This window comes from Triturus cristatus, chromosome 1_2, assembly GCF_964204655.1.
Source record: "Triturus cristatus chromosome 1_2, aTriCri1.1, whole genome shotgun sequence".
Lineage (NCBI taxonomy): Eukaryota > Metazoa > Chordata > Amphibia > Caudata > Salamandridae > Triturus > Triturus cristatus.
Genome location: NC_140580.1, coordinates 544,193,271 through 544,217,033, shown reverse-complemented (window position 1 = coordinate 544,217,033; position 23,763 = coordinate 544,193,271). Strand labels below are relative to the sequence as shown.

At 44.2% G+C, this 23,763-nt stretch overlaps 1 protein-coding gene across 3 annotated transcripts in view; it reads left to right on the top strand.

Annotated features, from left to right (window-relative positions):
• Positions 1 to 23,434, top strand: part of LOC146867599 (M-phase inducer phosphatase 1-B-like) — a 198,081-nt gene extending 174,647 nt beyond the window's left edge. For 2 of the 3 annotated variants that reach the window (XM_085606391.1, XM_085606390.1), the window contains one exon: positions 21,266 to 23,433. In XM_085606391.1, coding sequence (XP_085462517.1) covers positions 21,266 to 21,400 — 135 coding nt within the window. In that variant the 3' untranslated portion in view covers positions 21,401 to 23,433. Of the gene's footprint in view, positions 1 to 21,265 lie in introns of all 3 variants that reach the window. The other variant, XM_085606393.1, reaches the window with a different exon arrangement.
• The last annotated feature ends 329 nt before the right edge of the window (positions 23,435 to 23,763 follow it).

Sequence of the window (23,763 nt, the reverse complement as noted above, 5' to 3'; positions counted from 1 at the left end):
CAGGGGTGCCTTTTGGTGTCGGAAAATCTTACCCTCTGTTGATCACGGTTGGGGTGGCTCACTGTTCTGAGGCTGCAGGCTTCTTCAGGATTGTCGAGGGGGGTCCTTGGGTGCCGGACTCGGGGTCACAGTCGCCGTGGGGTCGTCCTTGTGGGTTTAGTTCACTCCGGCACCGGCCAGGCTTGGCTGGTGCAGAGTGGGCTGGGATTGCGGTTCCGGGCTGCTGCCAGGGGTGAAAGGTAGTTTCTGAGTAGAGCCTCTACTCATGGGAGTCCCATGGGAAAAGAGTTCAAAGGTAGCCAGGTCCTCTGGGGTTTCTGAGGTTGCTGGCCACAAGAGATGCCGGGTTTGGAGCAGGTTCGAGGTCGACAGGCCGGTAGGGCTGGGGCCAAAGCAGTTGTTGTCTCCCTCTCCTTCGCAGCTGCAGGGCAGGTTTTCTTTTCTTCTCGCTCTTCTTGTAATTTCGGAATCTGGAATCTGGGGAAAGAAGGTTCAGGGTGCCCCTAAATATTAAATTTAGGGGCGTTACAGGTAGGTGAAGGGCAGGGACCAATGGGTCCCCGTCCTGGGGTGGGTACACCCCCTATCCTGCCTCTCTCCTGTGGGAGGGGGGCAGTAGCCTAGTCCTGATAGGGTAGGGCTCCCCATCTTCAAGCTGGCGAGAGCCCGGAGATGTGCTTCACCTCGCCTCCCCCACCTGAGGGGTGGGGTTGGCAGGCTGGCACATCCCCTGTCCTTATTTGGGGTTTCCGGACAAAGCTTCCCGCCAGAGTGTGGGTTGCAGGGGCCTGGGGAAGCTCACAGAGGCGGCATGCCTTTGAAGCTTCCCCCTGCCCATCCTGGGGGAGGAGATTTAGCACCTCGCCCAGGATGTGCATTGTTGCAGGACCAGGAGAGCAGGGGCTCTCCTACCCAGGGGTCCAGCAACATGTCTGCTGGGTGGCAGCCTAGGCAGCCTCAGAGCAGACGTGGATTCGTAGGTTAGGTTTCAGGGGGCACCTCTAAGATGCCCTCTGGCGTGCTGGGTACATTAAATCCCACACTGGCATCAGTGTGGGTTTAATGTGCTGAGAAGTTTGATCCCAAACTTCCCAGTCTTTAGTGTTGCCATTATGGTGCTGTGGAGCTCGTGTTTGACGAGCTCTCAGCACCATGTACTCTTAAATGGCAGCACTACACTTACAGGACTCAGGAATTGACCTGGGCACTGTAGGGGCACAGGGCTCCTGCTCCTGTGCCCACACCATTGGCATAGGGCACCCAGCTAGAGGGGTGACTGATGTATGCCATGGCAGTGTAGGTGATGGGCATGGCACACAGGGATGTGTGCCATGTCGACTTTGTTTTGGTTTTGCACCCAAACACTCAGCCTGCGAAGGCAGTGTGTGTGTGTAAGGGTACAGAGCCTCTAAGGGTGGCACAAGGTGTGCTGCAGCTCTTAGAGATCTCCCTTGGTCACAAAGCCCAGGGTACTTAGGGTACCATTTACTAGGGACTGACATGTGGCCAGGGTTTGCCAATTTGGGTTTGGTTTGTTTTAGGGAAGGAACATAGGCCCTGGGCACCTGATTGGCAGGAGTCCAGGGCACGCTCAGTCAAAGTACATTCAGCAATTCAGCAAAAAGTGGGGGCATACCATGTAAGAAAGATGGCACTTTCTCACACAGTTCACATGTGTTTGTTACCATAGAAACACTTCAGATAGAGTCAGTTGCCCAACGACATATATCTCCACAGTAATGCGAGTCTCATAATCATTTAATAACATCTATCCAGAGAATACCAAAGACTCAAATATAAGTCAGGAAATTAACAACGGGCATTCCAGAATGACTAGATCTCTTTTCCTTCCTGGTGAACCCCATAGAGCCCTCAAAGGAAATGGGCAGTAGTAAACTCAAAACCTGAAGAAAATTCCCCCATGCTCTCCAACGTAGGTGCAATCCCTTGGCCTGGCACATCGGAAAAAAATTGACAACCAGGGCCCTTGGAACCACCACAGGTCCCTCTTAGCAACACACACCATTAAGGAATAGTCAGCTTAAATCTGCAACACGTGCGTCCAGGAATGCCCTTGCCAAATCCAACAAAGAGAATAGGTACTTCCTGCCCTGATATTAAACTGTCAGTTTCACGCGGTGGCCAGTTGTAGTCTCTGTTTGTAACCTCCTTCCTGATCTCCATCAGCTCCTTATTCTTTACTAGAGTGCGAGGGTTCTAATCAGGAAACAACACAATTATCTCCCCTCACCATTTTGTTCTGCGCCATAGCTGGGTGGATGATCTTTTGATGTTGTGGTATGTGGGGTGAAACATTTCTATTGGCCCTTTCTCTTTCCAGTAATGACTGCCATTTATGTGAAACTTCCAGGCAAAAAGGAGCCCCAGTCAACTTCATTTAGCATGGACATTACACCCCAGGCCATCAATATTGGCGTAGTCTGCTAAGTTCCTGTAGGGAAATTCACCAGAGACCGGCAACCAAGTACAATTCCTGATGCATGGTTCAAGGACTGGCAGTGGCTTTGGTGTTGTGTGCCACTGCTCACCAGCCATTACAAATATCAGTGTTCATACTGCTTACTCGCCTTTGCCCCGATTCCCCCAGTACTTTACTCACGGCCGACTTCCTACCAGCTCTCAGGGGTTCCAGTGCTCCTGTGGCCATTCCTTGTCTCTCATTATGGGACTCAACGAAAGTAGGGGTACCTTCACTACTAGGCAGTTTTGCGTACTAACGAAGCTTCAGGACTCCACCAAGAAATAATGCATCAGGCCTTAGTTGTTTTCTCCACCACCTCTGAACTTTACTCTTCATTCTCCAAAGAGCCGAAAAGGTTACATCTTAAATCCATGGCTAAGGCACCTCTTAAGGATCCTATAACGTTCAAATTGTCTGAAGAATGGAAAACCAGCTTGGATCTCTAAACTATAGACCCCATCTAGGGACCTGATATCGGACTCAGTTCCACTGCAGGGGTGCCATGACTTCAATGATGTTCCATCTCGCGCACCTTGTTCTCCGGGGAGACCAATGTAAGCCATGCACCAGGGTATGGGGGTTGGGGAAAAACACACATGCTATGGAGCACTCTTGTGTGGACCTAGTAGGGATTCTACTCAAATATTTTAGTTAAAAAATCTCTGGTCCTACAATAAGTCAACAAAGGCAATATTAATCACATTTAATTAGGGTATTGCATTATGATATACCTTTTAGAGTTGGACATCCCACTGCAGCTACCTGTTCTTTATGCAGATTAAGTCATTCTCCTGTCACGTAACACATAACACTGTGGGTAACATAGATTCAAACCCTTCTATAGTGCCAGTGTAATACACATGCAATATCTATAAAAAGCATTCAGAAACAATACTGCCCTTGTAGAAACCTCCATATCTTGCAAATACTGGTAAAAGCTTTCTGAGCACTTAGCTTATACACTTTTTCCTTTTGCCTAATCCACAATCTCTCTCCTTCTCTACCCTTTTTCACATATGGGATTTAACTGCAGGATTTTTATCTTCCTAGTTTATCTCCTCTATGGTTTAAATATAGCGAGCTAAGACAAAAATACAAATTGCCAATGGTTCGGATCATACAGAAAGAACTGCTAACTCCTGGGTCCAGCTAATACACAGATTTGCTTCAGGATATGACCTTGTTTATTTGAGAGGCCTACATGCCTGCTGGTGAACCCTTTTTGGCCTGGTGCAGCATGCAGCCAGCCCACTTAGCAACGGCAGGAAGCAGCATCTTGATTTCATTGAAAAATACAGCATGACAACCCAGGTCTGCGCATTGGCTTTAACAAATTTGCTAGTGATTGCATGACCTCATGGAAGGATTGTATGGCTGCAATTAGTAAATGGGTGGATGAGTCCTGTTCATGGGACAAATAACATATATTTATAGTAGTGTCCAGTCCAAACCCCTGCCCAGGAATCAGCTATAGCTCTATCCTCTCTTTGTGCAGATTCAGTGGATCTCATCCCATCATTTGCTCCACTTTGCTGTTCGCTTTTCACTTTCAAGATTGTAGATCCCCTCTTTTATGCAATAACTTAGCAGCTATAAAGGTGGACAAATTTTACCCAAATAGCCTTTCCAATTGACACTGAGAAAACCTTACTGACTGAAGGTACCCAGTGATAGACATTTGAACTGATTACTCAATTTGTCGCAGCCTAAATCCTTTTTATTTACTGTGACTGTGTTTCTATTTAGTTATATCAGTCTCAAAGTATCAAAATTATCAAGCTGCCTATGTTCCTATGCTGTCAAAATGTAGATCACCCCCTCTCTCTACCCCCACCAGGGTTGAACCACCGGACACTATCCCAATTGTGAGCACCTTATGCACACTCAGACACCTCTTGTTTATCAATTGAGTCGCCTCTCTCTGCCTGCTACTATTCACTTCTCACTGCATGCCTTCTCACTGATGGAGGTGGAGGTGGAGGTGCAGGACACAGAACCATCAATAGACCCACACAGTCTGGAAGTTTGGTAATTTGGGCAGCCATTTCCAGCAACACTGCACAAGGTCAGAGGGCGTAAGAGGGACCCTAGCATCACAGCCAAATGGCAAAGAGCTGCAATCCATGAACCCTGAAACACAAGCTGGTAGACTCGCAAGTTAGTAAGACATCCAATTGTAGCTGTTCCACTAAACTGTGCAGATTCTTGAATGTCAAAGGCAATTTTGTGGGCACCAAATGTTGTATGCTACTGCAGAGTCAAACGCCATTACTTGCCTGAGCAAGCACGCGTATGTATGTGATATTTTGCAAACCTAGCCAAAAGGAAGATGAGTGCTGTACAGGGTCAAAGACAAACATAAAGCAAACAAGTACTAGTACAGGCTGGGTTGTGGATGGTTAATGTGTTGCTGTGATGTAGTGTTCTTTAAAGAGGAGAGTCTTGAACTCTTTTCTAAATTGGAGCAGCATTTTTGCAGTCCTTGTGGATACGATGATGTTGTTCCAGATCTTGCATGCAGAGTTGTAAAAGGCCTGCTACCTTTTTTTTCCATTTTTTACACTTCTTATTCTGCAGTCTGATGGTCTGCTAGCTGCGGGTGTGCAGAGAACCACCAGAGATGGTGAGCTTGTCTGCAAGGTAAGCAGGGGTGCAGGTCATGATGTCTTTGTAAATGATGAAGCTGGTTTTGGAGATGCAGGCTAGCAAGGGGGGCAATGGAGTTCCATCAGGATGGGGGTGATGTGATCATATTTCTTCTGGTTCTTGGGACAGATGTGCTGCTTGTAGGTGCACTTAATGGGTGCCAGTATGGAGAATAGGAGGACATGGAGCAGGATGTTACCATCATCCAGGTGCAAAAGTGTGAGGGCTTGAACAGCTGTTCTGAAGTCACTTTTTGAAGAAACAGTTTTGCTTTCTTTAGAACAGAGATCTGGTACCAGGCTCTGAGTGTTTGTGTGTGCACATGTAAACTCCTAATGCATTCCTCTCACAGGCCACTCACACATTTTTCAAAAAGGACCATTTTTGTTTTGTAAGTTCATACTGACCATGTATATTGTATGCTTGCAAGACAAGCAGGACATACACACTTGATGAATTGCCAATGGGTGCTTTATCCTCTTCTTTTTCCTCACTAGAAGCTTGGTATTCAATGCTTCAATATCACCTGGGATGAAGGAAAGACAATAACAATATATATCTCCCCAACATCAAAGCTATAGCACCATGCAACTGTTGTTTAGTGAGGTCAGTGCCCTCTGCTGTCCTTGTTCTCCCAAACCCAGCGTCTCCTCTGTGTGCCTGGATAAACTCCTTTCACACTCCGGAAGTGACACCTGCAATAAGCAGAAGTTGAGGACACTACACCCCCCCTCAACTACATTAACTCACTTCAGTCCATGATGATGAGGCCATTCAGAAGGCCTAATGTTAATAAAAGCGGAGAAGAGGAGGGAGGAGAAAAAGAGGCTGAGGAAGTGAAACTAGCTCACGTCAGAAACGAGATGTCAGCTTGATGTTCACCATTCTGCACTAAACTATTAGAAGTAGTTCAACTACTTCTGAAATTCTGCAGGTTAGCTGTATATTCTAACCCAGTATTATAGAGTTCCTCCGTTGTCGATAATTTGCAAGGATCACCTTTCAGAGTCTGAAAGAAGAGGTTTGGGTGTTTATTAGATCATTTCACCAGGCTGTGATCATACATCCTTTGATGTCTATAACAAGATGATAAGGCTGTGGGTGAGAGTTCAGGTCATCCTCGCGAGTGCCTCCATACTTAGCAAGTACTAAATGTCCTTGACACAAACAGGAAGGTCAAGGTTACCATTTTAAGTGCACATTTGTATTTCAAGGCCTTTCTTCCATCAGCACAGTCTAGGGCCCAGATTATTTGAGTTACACAAGCGGCACTGCAGAGGGCACCTGCAGAGGGCACTCAGAACAAGGAATCAGCAGCAGTTGGAGGATCTCATATGATCCACTAATAATCTCAGTTTCTCCTTATTGATTGAATGAGTAATATGTTCTCACTTCCTCTTGTAGTTGTGGATCAGGTTCCTCTGTGAAATGCTGTATCTTGGTTCTTATCTTTCTCCAAAACATCAGTTGGTCAGGTAGGGCACCAGTTGGGCAGTGATGGGTATCTTTGTGTTCTCTGTGACTTTGAGCACCTTCTTAACGTTGCCATAAGGCAGTCCATGATATAGTTTTCCTGAAATCAAAGGGGTGTAACCTTCTGGTGTTTAAACTAAATTGGACAGCAAATTCCATGAATTCCATTCCACAGAAAGGAGGTTCATTGTCTGACTGGACCAAGGATCCTGCACCAGGTTTGGAGGTTTCCTTTAGAGCTAATATGGTAACTTCAGCGCCAATACTGGAACAACCTTCACCATAAACAATAACATAACTCGTTAACCACTTTCAGATGTTGTCCTGTGACAATAGGCCAGAAAAAAGTAAATTCTGCCTTCTTTCTATAAAATCTTTGGCAGGGCAGGCATTCGTAGAGACTATGGAGCACTGTTCTTTCCCAGAGTTTACATTCTCCCACTGTCTCTTCCACCAGGTCATCAAGGAATAGGACCCAAACTTGACGCCGCATGCATTTTGTAGCCACGCACCTAGTTATCACTCATGGTCAAGGCCTATAATTTGAATTTGAATGGAATGAGGATGATTAAAGAAGTCTCTCTCAGAAGCTTCCAATCATGATGCCTTCTGTGTTCATCAAGTATATATTGAAAAGATTCAAGATCCTTTAGAGGGCTATGTTTGTGTGGACACATCTCCTCTCTCCATCACTGCCTATCAATGAAATCCATAACAGCCAGTAAAGTTGTGTCATCCAGTGATGCACGGATTATGTCTCTCTTGCTCAGTACACACAGAGATGTTTGCTTAATGATGTAGGGGATGTATTCTTTGGAAAGAATATTGCATGGAGTCTCTAGCAGCAAGAGGGTCTTATGTTAAATGGTCAGCTGGAACTTTGGCTTCCTGTTTGTTGGAATAATCTTGAATCATGGTCTTCAAGACGGAGACCCCACGGTTCTACTCTTGGGAGCATCTTAGCTGTGGGGTTGCCAATTATCGTGACTAGAGCTGGGTGGATGGGAAGACTGATCAGGTTGCCATTTACAAATAATGAAAATATTTGCACAGCTTTAGTACAACAATACTTTCTTTTTCTGTTTGAAAATAGGCCTTTTCTAGTTTTGTGAGATTGTGGCTGTCATATGCAACTACTGGATGTATGACGTTACAACGCATACTTTTACAACGCATGCACTTACAACGCAATTTTTACAACACAACATCCACTACAACGCATTCCATTACATCGCATGACACTACAACGCATTTTTAAAAACTACCTTTACAACGCATTCCATTACATCGCATACTACCTTTACAACGCATACCATTACAACGCATAATATTACATTGCATTTAAGGTAAGTGTTGGATAGTATAGGGGTAAAAATTACTATTCTCACTCCAGGGGGTGCAACAGTAGGGTAAGTGTTGGATAGTATAGGGGTAAAAATTACTATTCTAACTCCAGGGGGTGCAACAGTAGGGTAAGTGTTGGATAGTATAGGGGTAAAAATTACTATTCTAACTCCAGGGGGTGCAACAGTAGGGTAAGTGTTGGATAGTAAAGGGGTAAACATTACTATTCTAACTCCAGGGGGTGCAACAGTAGGGTAAGTGTTGGATAGTGTAGGGGTAAAAATTACTATTCTAACTCCAGGGGGTGCAACAGTAGGGTAAGTGTTGGATAGTGTAGGGGTTTTACCCCTATACTATCCAATACTTACCTTAAATGCAATGTAATATTATGCGTTGTAATGGTATGCGTTGTAAAGGTAGTATGCGATGTAATGGAATGCGTTGTAAAGGTAGTTTTTAAAAATGCGTTGTAGTGTCATGCGATGTAATGGAATGCGTTGTAGTGGATGTTGCGTTGTAAAAATTGCGTTGTAAGTGTAGTGCGTTGTAAAAGTTGCGTTGTAAAGGTTGTTCCCCGCAACTACTTGATGTGAGGTTTCAGATTCCGTGTCTCATTACCTGGTACAGCTCCCAAGCTAACAGAGCTTACATCTACTTCAATTTCCTTGTGTAAGGATGAATCAAAGTAGGGCAAATTCTCTGCCTCTGCAAGCTTTGATCTACTGGTTTCAAAAGGCAACTGGAATTACTCCATCCACTTGAAGATATTCCTTTTTTTACTAATCGCTTAGTGGCACACTGGCTAAGTCAAAGTCAGGTAGGTATCGGGTGCAGTAGACGACCAAACCTAAGCAGAATTGTTGAACAGATACACTGCCTGGCGCTGAGGGACACAAGAGGGTTGAGATCCTGTCTGGGTCATACGCCCTCTTATGAAAATAAATATTTTGATATTGGGTAGATAGAAGACACTCATATTGTAGGCCCATCTACCAGATCAGTAATGTTCTGTTTAAGGAGGTTGTTGATTTCTTATACAACATGTTTTTTGAAAGCTGATGCTGAAGTGTGTGGTTTAAAATGATTTTGACTGTCTCATGAATATACATGTAGACTTGTCTGTCCTTGAGCTTGCCTACGCCTTGGAACAGCTCGAGAATAATTTGCCAATATCAACATCTGCTCCAGCAGCCACTCACATTATTGGCTGGCAAAGAACCTGATGAAAACTCAATTTGATGGTGATTTTGAAACATAGGTGACACCACATAAACACTGGCATTTGTGGAATGAGATGAGTGAGCAGTAGCTAAAGGATCCTAAACATCAGAAGGGTATCCTTGAACCATGAAGCTATATAGGAACATCGGCACTAGACAGAATGGGCTGGTCAGGTAACTTTGCAAACACTTCCACCATGCCGATGGTGGAGCTAGTGACAAGCAGAGATTATATGTATATACTGTTGACCCTGATGTCAAGAATGAGCTCTGCTGGTTTATCTTTCTCATCTAGGAGAATACTACACCTAGCATTGAAAACCTTGGCGTATTTGCATGAATTTGTGCCCAACTACGTTGATCTGGAGGATGAGCTGACTCATGCAGTAACGTCTTGGGCTCAATGTTGTGGACTAGAAACTTGTTTGGGTTTGTCAATGCACTGCTTAGTCAATCTAACTGGAAAGAAGATGGTTTGCCCCTTTTTAGGTCTCAGCACACAAAGCTTGCGCTGTCTCTTTGAGATGTTGTATATACTTCGTGGGCTTCAGCCCGCCCACAGATTTCCCATTTGCTGGCTTCATCGTCGCTCTCCTATACTTTCTCCCTACTTGTTCATGGCATGCATCTCCCTGTGTTTAGCCCTCCCTGAGAGCAGAGAGCAAGTACTATATCAATCCACTGGTTACCCTTTTAACATCTGTTTTAGGAACTACTTTTTTCTTTGTTGAAAAGCAATTCACATGATCGGTCCTGTTTTCACTTCCTCCAAGCTCCACTCCGTTTCTGTAAATAGGCCTATAAATCTTGTTCTTATCTTGTTAAATTTCCACATTTCCTGTGCATTCAAAGACTGAGATCAAATGTCAGATGCTGTTTTTCGAGGGCGCATTTTCCGTCCCCCAAACCCCTCCATCTTCCATGCTTGTTTTGTACAGGCCAACATGAACATGAGGTCAGATTCACACGCACGCAGCATAGTTTGAAATGTCCACAAATGACAATTCAAAGAATAAAAATGGTTTCCTCAGAGTTGTGATTTCACCAAAATAAGAATATAGGGTCACATGTATCCAGCCCGCATTTTACCATTTCTAAATAGCTAATTTTACAGATTCCCTATTTAGAAATCGCAAAATGCAATTCATGTAGGAATCGCAAAAAAAAATGTGATTACTTAAAATTCCTTAATTGCGAGTCGTAAATTGCGAGTCGCAATTAAGGGATTGATTCCCATTCTTTCCTATGGGCCCAGAGGCCCATAGGAATGAATGGAAATTGCATGCGCAATTTGCGAATACCCAATAGGTACTTGCAAATTGCGCATGCAATTTCAAGGGTGCAAGGGTTCCAAAAGAATACCCTGTTGCACCCCAGAAATTTCAATTTTCACACATGTTGCGCACACACATGCCCCAAGGGCATGTGTGTGTGTAAAATGTGACTTTGAAAAATGCATTTTTATGCATTTTTTAAAGTTTTCACAAATTACCATCAACTTGAAGTTGATGGTAATTTGCATTTCTTAAAATAGAAATCGCTATTTTTGTTGTTGTTGCATTGCATTTAGAGGATCGCAATTTGCGATTCCCTAAATGCAATCACAATTTAAGTAATCGCAAATTTTGCGATTACTTAAATAGCGATTTTTGCATTTGGGATGATGCATCCCAAATGCAAAAATTGCGGTCGCAAAGAGGCAGATTCTAAAAATCTGCCCCTTTGCAAGCGCAAAAAACAATGATGCATGTGCCCCATAGTACATTACTTCCTTATAAATTGCAACAATGTCACTGCTGACTTCTTCACTTACGATTGGCAGAGTTCCTGGAAATCAGAAAGACTTTCAAATAAGCACTTGATTGTGGGAAATTTCGTTTATTTTGTCTTATTTGCTGGATACACCAAATAATTTCAAGATCTGGAACAACTCCATCTCCCATCCGCATATGCTCGATGCCACACTGCACAGCTTAACTGGAGTAAACAAGGACTCCGGTAGCAAAATGAAGTAGCTCTGCCATCACCCAGGTGGACAGAAAGCAATTTTTCAGCTTGCATATATGTGACATAATTTCTGTGTAATCTTTGGGCATTTGGGTGATATGCACATGCCTCGTGAGTGACAGTTAACACAGGGAGCTTAATAGGGAAACTGGTGCACTGACTGAGATCCCCTGTTCCCCTGAGGGAGAGGTGTGGCACAGCAGCCAGAGCGGCTGACTCAGGAACGCGGGGCTCTCGGTTCAATCGCCGGTGGCAGCTCGACTCAGCATCATGTGATTCTGGGCAATAGCTCACTTAATCTCCCCAACTGCACTCTAGCGCCTGGATACCCTTAGGGGTGATAAGTTCACGCTTTACAAATGTGGAATATATTTTTTATTTCTGTTCCTCTTTTATGCATCTACGGCCCTGTAATTCTATGTTTAAAGTGCAACTAGCAATACTGAAATAATCAGAATGTAGTTGGTAAAAGACAACACCGTTGACAACGCCAATGCATCTCGGATTGCCGAGACCAATTGGCTGTGCCAATGCTTGTTCTACTTTTGCAGACGCTCTGGAAGTAACCAGCCTTACTGAAGCCATGACACGTGCCACGAGCAGCAGAGCAAGTGCCTGAATGCAGGAGGCAGAAACGAATGTGGTAACATGTGCGTTGCTTTTCACTTTCGTGAAGTCCCAGTTCTCTGATGTCGTTCGCTCGTCTATCTCATTTAAAGCTTGTGTTGGCCCATGACTTCAGCCTGATAGCCTTGCGAGTTGCTCTAGCAAGGAACTCAAATCCTGCAATAATCTGAGAGCGCCCCTTCACAACTCTATTCGTCGAAGTTACAACGCTGAATACGTTCTTTGAGCCTTGAGACTAAAGAGTTTGTACAGTGGAATGAAACACATGATGTTTATAATCAGTATTTTCTTTGGTAGACAATAGCCCAGTAAGCTTCTTTTTAGGTCTCACCTAGGGAAAGCAGCGCATGCGCTGCTCTCGCTATTGCTAGTACCTTTTGGAATCGATTCTGCGAAGGGCTTGCGTGCATGCGTCTGCATGGACAAACATGGCTGCTCTTGCCATTTGTCCATAGCAGACAGCATGCACGTGTCCGTCAGACTGTGGACAGTCCGATGCCATCTTGCGAAGCTTTCGTTGTCATAGAAACAAAAATGCTGCTTCGCGTGTGCTTTGCTTTTATTTTTGCTGTCAGTTCCCCTGGGCACAAGCAGGCATCCACTTCTGTCTTTTTGCTGTGATCAGCTGTCCTGACAGAAGTGGATGCCTGCTTGTGCCCCAGGGGAACTGACAGCAAAAACATGCAGGCATCCACGTGTTTACAGGTTGCAGAGAGCAAGACGGTGCCCATTCCTGAAGTCCAGCTCATACCTTATAGCGCGAACTTCACTGCGCCTGTACGGGCGCCGCTCACTTTCAATGCTTTTCGCCCTCATATTCACGAGAAGAACGCTGGCACAGGGCTCAGTACTTCTCTAACTGACTGAGGGCAAAAGTCCAAAGCTGTATTTTTATTTTCCAACACAATGAAGAGGTCTTTCTCAGAACCTCAATAACTTGCTTTCAATTTTCACGTCAGTTCCATAAACAGACAGCTGCCAGCTCTGTAGACACACAACCCTGAATATTACGTCCTCTATCAGACCGACATGCAGGTATGTCACTCCAAACTCTCGGATGCCCTTCCTTAGATGGCTCAATGATTTTAGCAGAACATATGCCTTTCCCTGCCAAGCTAACGCCAGTCAGAGGCGACTCTCAATTTAATGCACATAAATTGATAACATAGCACAACTTAACATAACACCACACAGCAAAACATAAGCTAACACAGGATATCATATAATGACACAAAGTACAGTAATTTAACATAACATAACATAACATAACATGACATTGATTTAACAAGCATTTGCAATGCAATAGGTCTCGCATTTACGCGAGTTTGAGCTATTGGCATTGTAAATGACAATGCCTTTTATTTATGTTTTAAAAACGAAAACAAAAATAAAAAGCATTGTCATTTGCAATGTCAATAGCTCAAACTCGCTTAAACGCGAGACCTATTGCATTGCAAATGCTTGTTCTCCGTGACTCCTGTAAAAGAAGGAAGGGGGATCGGGGCAGGAGACAGCAAGAGTGATCGAACGTGGACATGCAGTGGCCTCGTGGATGGAGGTCTCAAGCAACGGAAGGAAGCGGAGGAGGGTTCATAGGAAACCAAGACAACGTGCGCGAGGCGTCAGAAGCACAAGGGTGGGCTTTAAAAAACTGTAATAATGAGAGTACCACATTGGCCCAAAAGTGAGCCTTCAGGGACGTATTTTTCCATAATGTGACCACCCCGCTGCAGCTACAACTATTATGTGGAAAGAATCACTGGGTTATGCTGGGGTGTTTTTTGCATAAAGACAATCTATAGATTCATAGGCTAATGTAGAAAGCAACAACATAGATGAAACTATTATTCAGCCAGTGAAAATATGATATAAAGGTAAGAATTTAAAGAATACAATTTCCCGAAAACAACCAAAGCTTACAGATTCACACGAGTGATACATAACAAGAGAGAACGAGAAACCATTTCATGAGTTCAGCGGATGCACGGGACAGCACTCAGGAAAAAACAAAAAAAAACAGCGAAAACAAGGTGCCTGCGTTTGGGAGACGTTAGGGTAGAATAACGAGATCTGGGACAGTGCATTAAATGATCCCTCCAGAAACAAGCAGGAAGTGGGATAAGGGAGGGGGTGGCAAATGGTAAGCACTTTCGCAGCCGCTTTGATGTTCTCAGTAGCTGCGCGGCTCACTGAAAACATCAAAGTGGCCGCGAAATGATCACGCAGGCTGCCAAATGGTGCGCGCGCCCGGTGCACATGCACTGTAGTTGGCGGCCTGAAAGCACTAGTTTGCACTTTCAAATCCCCCGTTTACAAAAGCTCTTGCGAGAGCAGCGCTAAAGCGCTGGCTCAGGCGAGACCTAAAAAGCACATATTCACCTCAAGGAGCTTTGTGGTGCTGAAACAACATATTCTAATCTGCTTCCTAACACAATGGTAAAAGACACTGTGGGAAGATCGTTTTGTCTGCTCTCTGCGTTCACATAACCAAACCAACCCAATGACAATGTACACAAAACGAAGACTCACCTGGCAGCCCCAGGCAGAGCAGTATGCTGTAAAAGATCACAGGTGCGGACCCCAAGCCACAGCCATACTTGCTGTGAGAAAGAAGCGAGGTGTTGTAGACGTGATCATGCTCCATTGACTTGTTACTTATTCTCTGCTGCCGGGGCCCCTTTCTTCAAAACATCGGAGGCACAGATCTGGCAAAAAACACACAGAATGCGAGAACGACGACAACCCTCTCTTTCGGGGCGCTGTATCCAACAAGCTGCTGCGCCCCTCAGAGCTTCCCCGCATCCCAGGACTACCTCCTCCACCTGCTGCGCGCTGTAATAATTAAGAGAACGTGCAGCGTGCCGGCTGCCTGCTGCATGCTTCAGTCATGCAGGGCAGAAGCAGGGCTGTCTTTAGCGCTGAAAAACCCTACATGAAATGTTGAGCGCACAGGCGCATACATCAGGCGCGCGGTCCCTGAGGACAGCCGCCTATGTGCCCTCTGAGGTAAGCACGATGGGAGACAGGAAGCAATCACCTCAGGTTCACCCTCCCCGTCGGTTAACAGTGTCAGATCAATAAAATCAGATTAGAAGGATAACACATAATCTCACGAATCAAACAGACCCCGCCGGTATCAACCATGCAGGCGAGGACACGCGCACGTACACCCAAGTGCATAACACTTATTACGTTCGTCAGACTGAGTTAACCTGCAAAGTTGTCGTCCAACCTCGTGTTTTCAGACACCATAGGTAAGGAGTCATAATTTTTCCAGTGTTTTTTTTTTTGCTTTCTCCCATGCTTTTGAGCTGCCAGTGTCCTGGTTAAGGCATTTTTAGTGAGAATGGGAGGAGAGAGAAGCAAAGCTTACCACAAGGAAACTGCGTATCATCTGCACAAGGAGAGGCATCCTCCCCCTCCCTTCACCCCTGCGCGAGCAAAAGCTGCCTCCTTCACAGAATTTAGGAATGCGAAGGGAGGACTCCAAGGAGCCTAGTCAGACAAGCCTTTCTCGATCAATTAGCTTGCAGCCATTACTTGCGACCCGGGGTCACCCAACATAAGAGTTTACTGGGTGTGCCTTCAGGGGGCATCAGGCGAAAATACATTTCACAAACATTTTGTAAAAGAGACAGATCAGAGGGCCTGGGTGCTGCAGTGTCTCCACTCAGGAGTCAGTCCTGTTCCGCTGATAATTAATGCACTGTACGTTTGAAGTGTCAGCATTCTTGGGTTTGCAACCTTTCAAAGCGTGGAGGACACCCTACTCTATGTCTAGAAGTCTCTCTCACATTCTCTACAAGCCGCTTATTGCCATTTCATATTTCTTTGATTCTGCAGTTTATAGGCCTCATGCGGACTCCTTGTGTTTTAACTCGCGAGCCTTCTTTGCATCTCATGACTGCTCTGAATGCAGTGATAAGCTTATATGGGACAGCAGTCATTGGGTTCTCACCCTGTGCCCTCCCAAACATGGGCGCCAGCCAAAAAAGAAAAGGTTGGGGATACTAGCAGGCCACGACATCGATGGCGGTCATCCTTCATTATTAGTCAGAGCCACAGAAATATTAAAAATAATACGTCAATGTAAGAAGACTGCGCAAGTGCTTTTAGCCATACCTAAAGCAGCATTGGTTATTTGTTCCTTTTACAAATACGGATTACAATGAATTATTTTAATCAACAAGCATTAAAAATGCAATAGGTCTCGCCTTTTATTAAGTTAAAGCCATTTGCTTTGCTATACAATACCATTAGCAAAGCAAATGGCTTTAACTTAACCAAAGGCGAGACCTGTTGCATTTTCAATGCTTGTTTAGATTGTTGTTGGAGTCTCTTTCATGGTCTTTGAATTGAAAAATGATATTCCTGGTGTCAGGGGCAACACCGTGCATCAGCAGACAGACTATGCACTTCTTGTTTTCAACGCCTAGGGCACCGGTATATATTTCAAGGTCGTTCATTCATCAACACGACCCAAGGCACAGATTCTTGAAGTCCCAAAGGCTGAACTGCAGTGGGCACACAGGACAAGGAGTCAGCAGCAGCTAGACAATGTAAATCACTAGGCGGTAGGACCACACCATCAGAGACACTTGCAACGCTCTTGATGCTACGTTTCTCATCCTCAGACGACGACAAGAGACCAGGTTCAGGTCAGCCAGTAGGTCAAACAGGACCACCAGGACCCTTGGGTTTGAGTTAAGAGTTAGGTGTTTATGCTGTTCCAATTATGCAAAAGGCTGATATTTAAAGCCTCAATATCACATGCAATGAACAACTGACACTATAAGTATAGTTCATCAACTTTGGCGCTACAGCATCAATCAACTGTTGTTCAATCCTGTCCCCATCCTCCCCCCCGTACAAGCATCTCATCAGACAGCGCCGCAAGAGGAACACCCTTCGCTTTCCAGAAGAGGCGCTCACAACAGGCAAAAGCCGAGGACATTATGAACATCAGGAACCAGGACCAGCTTTAGGGCGGTGTGACCGGTGGCACTGCACCGTGCGCTGAGATCAGGGGGCGCTGGGTTTAGAGTTCTTTTATAGATTTAACATCACCTGCTTCAGAGTTCCCTGCGTGTCCAGGAATTTTTTGTCAATAATAAAAATATCAAAATAGCTCTGGTGAGTTATGTACCTGCTGGAGAGAGATCAGGGTTTTGTCTAGTGGCAGTTTTGACTCATAATAAAGTAGCACACGTGGTTAATGTGCCTGCTACAAAGAACGTGTACTATGGAGATCTCAGAACTTATTTTATGTAGATAGCTTACTGGGTTACTGCTTTTGTTGGGGAGATACTTTTGCCAGGGGCAGCTCCTCCGTTAAGGTGGAGGAGCATTGCCCCACGAGTTTAAATGCCCCCAGACGAGAAATTAAATGGTAATAGGCATTATTACCATTTTATTTTTCATTGACTCTGCTAACCCCCTTCCCAAGCCGAGTCTCAGGGGATGGGCCGCTGCTGACAGGCACCAGCAGAGAAGAGTGATTGGCTGAGCACTTTAAAGTGTGCACGTCTTTTTGGCCAGCCGCCTTGCGAAGGCCAGCCAGACATGCGCACTTTAAACATCTCAACCCAGCTGTCTTGTACAGCTGGGTTGAGACCAGGCGCGCAACGCCCATTGGACTCAAAGGGCTTCAGCCCCCCCGTCGTGTGTGGCAGCCCGGGATGAGACAGCTTCCCGGGCAGACACACAGCCGCACCCGAGTACTTCACAGGTCTTTAAAAGACCTTTGGCTTGTTAATGAGGCTTTGATGGTTTTCACCCCTGCTTACAGCCCCTGCAGCTCCACTCTGCCTTTTGCTTGAATAATCAGCCCCCTCCGAAATATTTTCCTAGCCCCCCCCGAAATTTGACTCTAGTTGCGCCTCTGGTTGAGACCAAGTAAAGGCCTCCAGTACCGTTTGGAGCACCGAGAGAGCCTGCTCCATCCAATCCTGGTACTGCCCCCATGCTGGTTGAGAGCAGCACAAGGATTGGTTAGGGGAGTGGCTGGGCCTGAGGACATAGCAAGAACCGGCAGCAAGGTAAGAGTGTTTTATTTCATTTAAAAATATATATATTTTCTGTCTATAATTGCCCTAAATCGCCGACATGCATTACGTTACCGTTTTTACGTTAACTTTTTAACTATAAAATGATAATGTAACGCATGTAGTCATGAATTTAGTAAATATAATTTTGCCCATTTGCCCGCCCCCCCTCCTTAGCGGGCAGCCGCCACAGACTTGTGCTACTTGCATTTCATAAGTCACAATTCCAGTATAGCTCAATGAGCTAGAACTGTCTGAGTGCAAGGTATAGGTTAGTAATGTATGTTTTTCCCCAAGGCTCTTTCTCCTAAAAAAGGATTTATTGTGGTAGAAATAGATTCTTCTTAGTAAAGCCAACCACAACCCCTGTATTACATTTTAAATCCAAAGGTTGTGCTTCTTCAGACCAAGCACTCCTTACAGTTAAGACCTGCCAGTGAGGATAACATGGCTGCTACACATTGTAGTCCTCACTGATTAACGGAACATTTTCTATACATTGATATACTCATGTAGGATGCATTGTCTCTATATAAGGTGTGTGATGTAAAGTGCTCTGCCACTCTGCTCTCGTACGAGTAGTGCTATAAAACAAATTAAATACATGTGAGAGGAGGCATGTGGAGAGATGAAGGGCACTGTTGGAGGGTGGTAGTGAGGCAGTGTGCGGAGAAGAATGTCATTGGAGGGCACAAACAAAGATTGTCGTAACATTTGTAAGTACTAATACACAAGTTAAATGATGGGGGTTACCAAAGAAAGGTGGTTACTCATAAGAAAAAAATGACCTCGCAATACCCCATGCGAAATTTTGAAGAAAACAAAGCAAACTTTTATGAATAAGCATTGAACAACCAGACCTTATGGGTCTGGCGGCGAATGGAACGCCTTAATCTCCTGAGTTCACCTGCTTTGTTGAACAGAGGCACAGGACACTCTGTTAAGCGTACAAGATCAGGTTTATTAGCTGCAGCTAAGTACAGCTGTCCCAGAAGTACACCCGGTATGTTCTTAGGAGACTGCCACTTTACTCCATGGCGCACAATCTTTTATAGCACATAGATTCACCAAGAACACACCCAATGCATACATGTTTAGCTAATGGGAAGAGTTTGAAAACAAGATATAACCAATGAGAAAAGTTTAAAAACAAGGTATCAAGTAACCCAAATAAACCTCTCTTCCAACTGTTTTTGTCACCCCTCCCCACAGGTTAATCAGTGGTCGTCTCTACAACTTAACTTGCAGGTAGCAGGACATTTGTATGCTTTGGAGGACAGTTGTGAAATGAGAGAATACAAGTAGAGAATAGCGAAGGCCAGAAGATAAGATACGGCATGAGAAAAATACTAAAGGCTAGATAGTTGATATAGAGATTAGGTAGTCCAGACAAGGATTAGTTTAGACCGGCTGGTGTCTGAGATGGGTTTCAAGACAAGGACGGAGGAGGTTTTTGACACGTTGCAGTCCAAGGGGCAGAGACACTTTGTGAATCGAGCAGCCTGTGTAAAGGCAACACAAAATGGCGGGGAATGTAAAATGGAGTCGAAATTAAAGAACCTCAGCATCCACTATTATTTGTTACCACATTTCATTTAAAAACCAATCTCATAGGAAATTGGTGAAGAAGAATTGCCATGATTTGAGTACACGAGTAGAAAAAAACTCTTTTTGCCATCAAGGGGACCGTAGTCTGAAGAATAGAGTGGTGTGTGCTGATAATGAAAGCAAATCAATGACAGCCATTATTTGAGATTACTGGGGACTGCTCCTGAAAAAGGCCACTTTAAATGTGAGAACTGGGCTATATATCAATTCACGAACACCTCAGCAGAATTCAAACATAGTAGCCACACTATTAAAAGGGGCTGGAGCTTCTACTTCATAAAGCAAAAGCTTATTTTATTGCCATCCTGGATTTTTAAATAAGTGACTTAAATGAAGAGGAAATTGTGGTTCCCTTAAAAAAGCTCAAGGCAAATATGTTTTTGGAATTGTTTGAATTATGTTTATACTTTTTGTCCAAGTACCTATGTAAGTAATCGGTTTTGCATGCCGATATCTTAATCTTTGGTTGTGTATGTGTACACATTGCCCTTGGCCACTTTTAAAAGACTAGTATAACATAACATGTATATTTGTAAAGCACACGTTCACCCATAAGGGTATCTTAGTGCTGAATAACAGATGTTTATTGTTACCCAGCGATACTCATTTTATCGACCTCAGATGGATGAAAGGCTGAGTGGACCCGCTGGGAATTGAACCTGTTACCATGAGGTCAAACACAGGCCCCTGAAGTGGACACATCAGCCCACTGATCCACCAGACCCGGCACTAACTACTAATCCCGTCCTGTTTGACACCTAGTGTGCTCATTCATTGCGAGGCCTTGCAGAGCGTGCCGCGAGTGTAACAACATCACATTGTCAGGACCCCTGTTGACAGCAAAACTTAAACAACTAAAGGGAGAGCTTGCTCTTCAGAGACAAGGGAATTCAGCAGAATGAGTTTAGCATATACAAAGAAGTACCTGTAACCTGGAAGAAGAAGGGCATTTAAGACGCTGAAGACTAGAGCAGGTTGGAACAGACTGGGATCTGAATACTGGACAGAAACTGGGAAATTATTGTAGAAGACAAAAAAGTTTTTGCATACATTCACAAAGGGAAAGAGGTCCCATGGGGACCCCTTCGCATTTGCGAATGGGTTACCACTTACTTGAAGTAGGTGGTAAAATGCGAATGTTTTGCAACCGCATTTCGGTCACAAAACATTCCTACATACTGATGCGATTTGGAATTAGGAAGGAACGCTCCAAACGCGACCCTTTCTATTAGCGACATCGCGAACCCAATTTGCGATTCGGTAATAGGTTACTGAATCGCAAAATAGGTTTTGGTACAGTGGGAAAGCCTTTTTTTCCGGTCGCAAACGGCCCAATTCTGCGAGTCGGCCCGTTTGCGAACTTAAAAAAGGTACATACATGTGGCCCATAATCCCTGGTTGGAAATTTTTTTTTTTTAGGTGTGAGCCCTTGTTCTAAAGGGTTCGCTCTTCTTTATACAGTTGCTGCTTCGCTGCCCTACAATCAGAATGAATTCTTGTTTTAAGACCATTCTGCCCTGCAGCCACTCCGAATACCAGGAATACCAGTACCTCCCTGGACTAGGTTTGCTGTCTAGTGGGGTGCGGGAGGTATGGACTGCGATAGAGTGCTATATGCAGATTGGCGGGCAAATTTCATGGTATGGAATTTAAGTACAAAGAGCAATTGAATTTCACACCCCCAGCCGACCACTTTGCATTCTGGCAAAAACATTCACCCACCCCTAATTATATTTTTGTATGCATGCTACTTTAGGAGATAAGCGGTTAATATTTGTGTTTGCTTCTCTGTAACCACTGCCTTTTTTCTTCAGGGTCTTTGTGAGCCTCAGGCATATGTACATATGCTACATGCAGATTTTCGAGAAGAGATGAGAAAATTCCACCGGAAAAAAAAACCCTGGACGGCAAGGAGGATCCGAAAAGAACTGTTCAAGCCGCATAACTGACATGTCAACTAGCTAAGTGGTCAGTTTTATTTGCGCTTTTGAATAGTGCCTCTAGTATCTTTGTTTTGCATACGGTCCATAGACAAATGGGCCTTTTTTGACCCGGCTCCTTTTGAGTCCTGGTTTGGGTCTTGAACATTTCCATATACATCTGGGACATGCGGCCTTAAAAAAACCCTATGAAGCAAAACTTGGACAATCTTCTGAATCATAGTCCTGAGACTGGATAGTCTTCTCAATCAAAGCCCTAAGGCTGGATATTCTTCTGAATCAAAGTCCTGAGACTGGATAGTCTTCTCAATCAAAGCCCTGAGGCTGGATATTCTTCTGAATCAAAGTCCTGAGACTGGATAGTCTTCTTAATCAAAGCCCTAAGGCTGGATATTCTTCTGAATCAATGTCCTGAGACTGGATAGTCTTCTGAATCAAAGTCCTGATAATGGATAGTCTTCTCAATCAAAGCCCAAAGGCTGGATATTCATCTGAATCAAAGTCCTGAGACTGGATAGTCTTCTCAATCAAAGCCCTAAGGCTGGATATTCTTCTGAATCAAAGTCCTGAGCCTGGATAGTCTTCTCAATCAAAGCCCTAAGGCTGGATATTCTTCTGAATCAAAGTCCTGAGACTGGATAGTCTTCTGAATCAAAGCCCTAAGGCTGGATATTCTTCTGAATCAAAGTCCTGAGACTGGATAGTCTTCTCAATCAAAGTCCTGAGGCTGGATATTCTTCTGAATCAAAGTCATGAGATTTGCCATTCTTCTGAATCAAAATCATGAGACTGGATATTCACCAATAGCAGATTCCTTTGGATTCTAGATGTGTCTCAGACTTTGAATAAGTTCTGCAAAGGGGCATCTGATTCTTTGCTGTCAAACTCAACCAAACCACTCCAATAACCCTCCGCCATAAAATAATCATGGTTATTCGTGTCAAGAATCCAGTCAGAATTTCAATTCAGCACAGCCTTACCGAAGAGTGATTTGCTGCTAGGAATGAGAAGGGGTTCTGCTGCTGAATACCGATTGTACTGTAAAATTATTGTACACATGGTCCACTTGCCTGTGTCTTCTGTGTTTGCTTAAAGAACCAACTAGGTCCCACGTAGCTTAGCAGATATGTCGAACTGCCCCTACCCAGCAGATTGTGGTTATCATGATTCTTTTCAATTAAGGTTTTGCTAAAGAAAATTTGTGATATATTTAAGAAAAAGGAAACATATAAAAATAAACATTGGCAGATGCCAAAATTGTTGCTAATATTTTTATTATCAATGTTATTGTTATGCTATTATTACCTTGCAAACTGCTGTATATGTTTCAAAGGGTGTAGTGCTGAGTAGAGGAAACAATCACAGCACAAAACAATAAACTGTCTAGATTAGCACGCCTGTGGATAAGAGTACAACAATTACATTTATGAAAAAAACTTAAAGAAGAGGAGTGCACTTTGTCGCCCTTTCTAAATGATAGATTTTACATTTGACACATACGTTTCATGTAATCTCATGTAGATAGACCTCATGGTCTCCACATGTATTAACATAAAAATTAAGAACAGAACTAAAACTAGTGATAAGAGACTAAATTTGTCATGGGAAGGTACCAGGAAATGAGGAGAACTGCAGTAGAAAGAAATGAATGGCAACAGTAGTAGTTCAACAGTAGTTTTGCAGGAGATTGCTACTCAACGTACTTTACATACTTCAAACATAAGATTCTATGTCTTTCCTAATTTCGAAACCTCCCATCTGAATTCTGACTCTTCCCTTTCATCCTAACACCACAAGTCAATATTCTATCTTTTAATTACAATACATGACTCCCACATGCTGCCCCTTCTTTCCTTGGGGTGGTGGCTCAGTGGACGAATGCATCCAGTGCAGGGGCCTGTGTTTGACCTCAAGGGTCAAATCCCGGTGGGTCCACTCAGCCTTTCATCCATATGAGGTTGATAAAATGAGTGCCATTAAGTTGGGTAACATTATACATCTGTTATTCAGCACCCATATACCTACGGGTGACGTGCACTTTAAAAATACTTATGTTATGTTAGAGTTTCAGGCTGGGGCAATGGCCCTACAGGTGTAGTGTTAATTTGAGCAGGTTGAGAGTGCTGAGGTGTATGCCAGAATAATGCCTATTGAGTGGTGGACACACACAAGCATGTAATTTCTATCTGCTCCCAAGAATAGCCTAGATTAAAATGACTAATCTATAGCAATATTGCTGACATCTGCCCTTCAGCTGATACTAGAAGATACTAGTCCACTAAGTGCTCACAACACAATCCTTGACGTTGATACAACAGCTCAGGAGATGCCCCTTAGATGTCCTGAGATGGGCCCCGGCATTCTCTATGCCC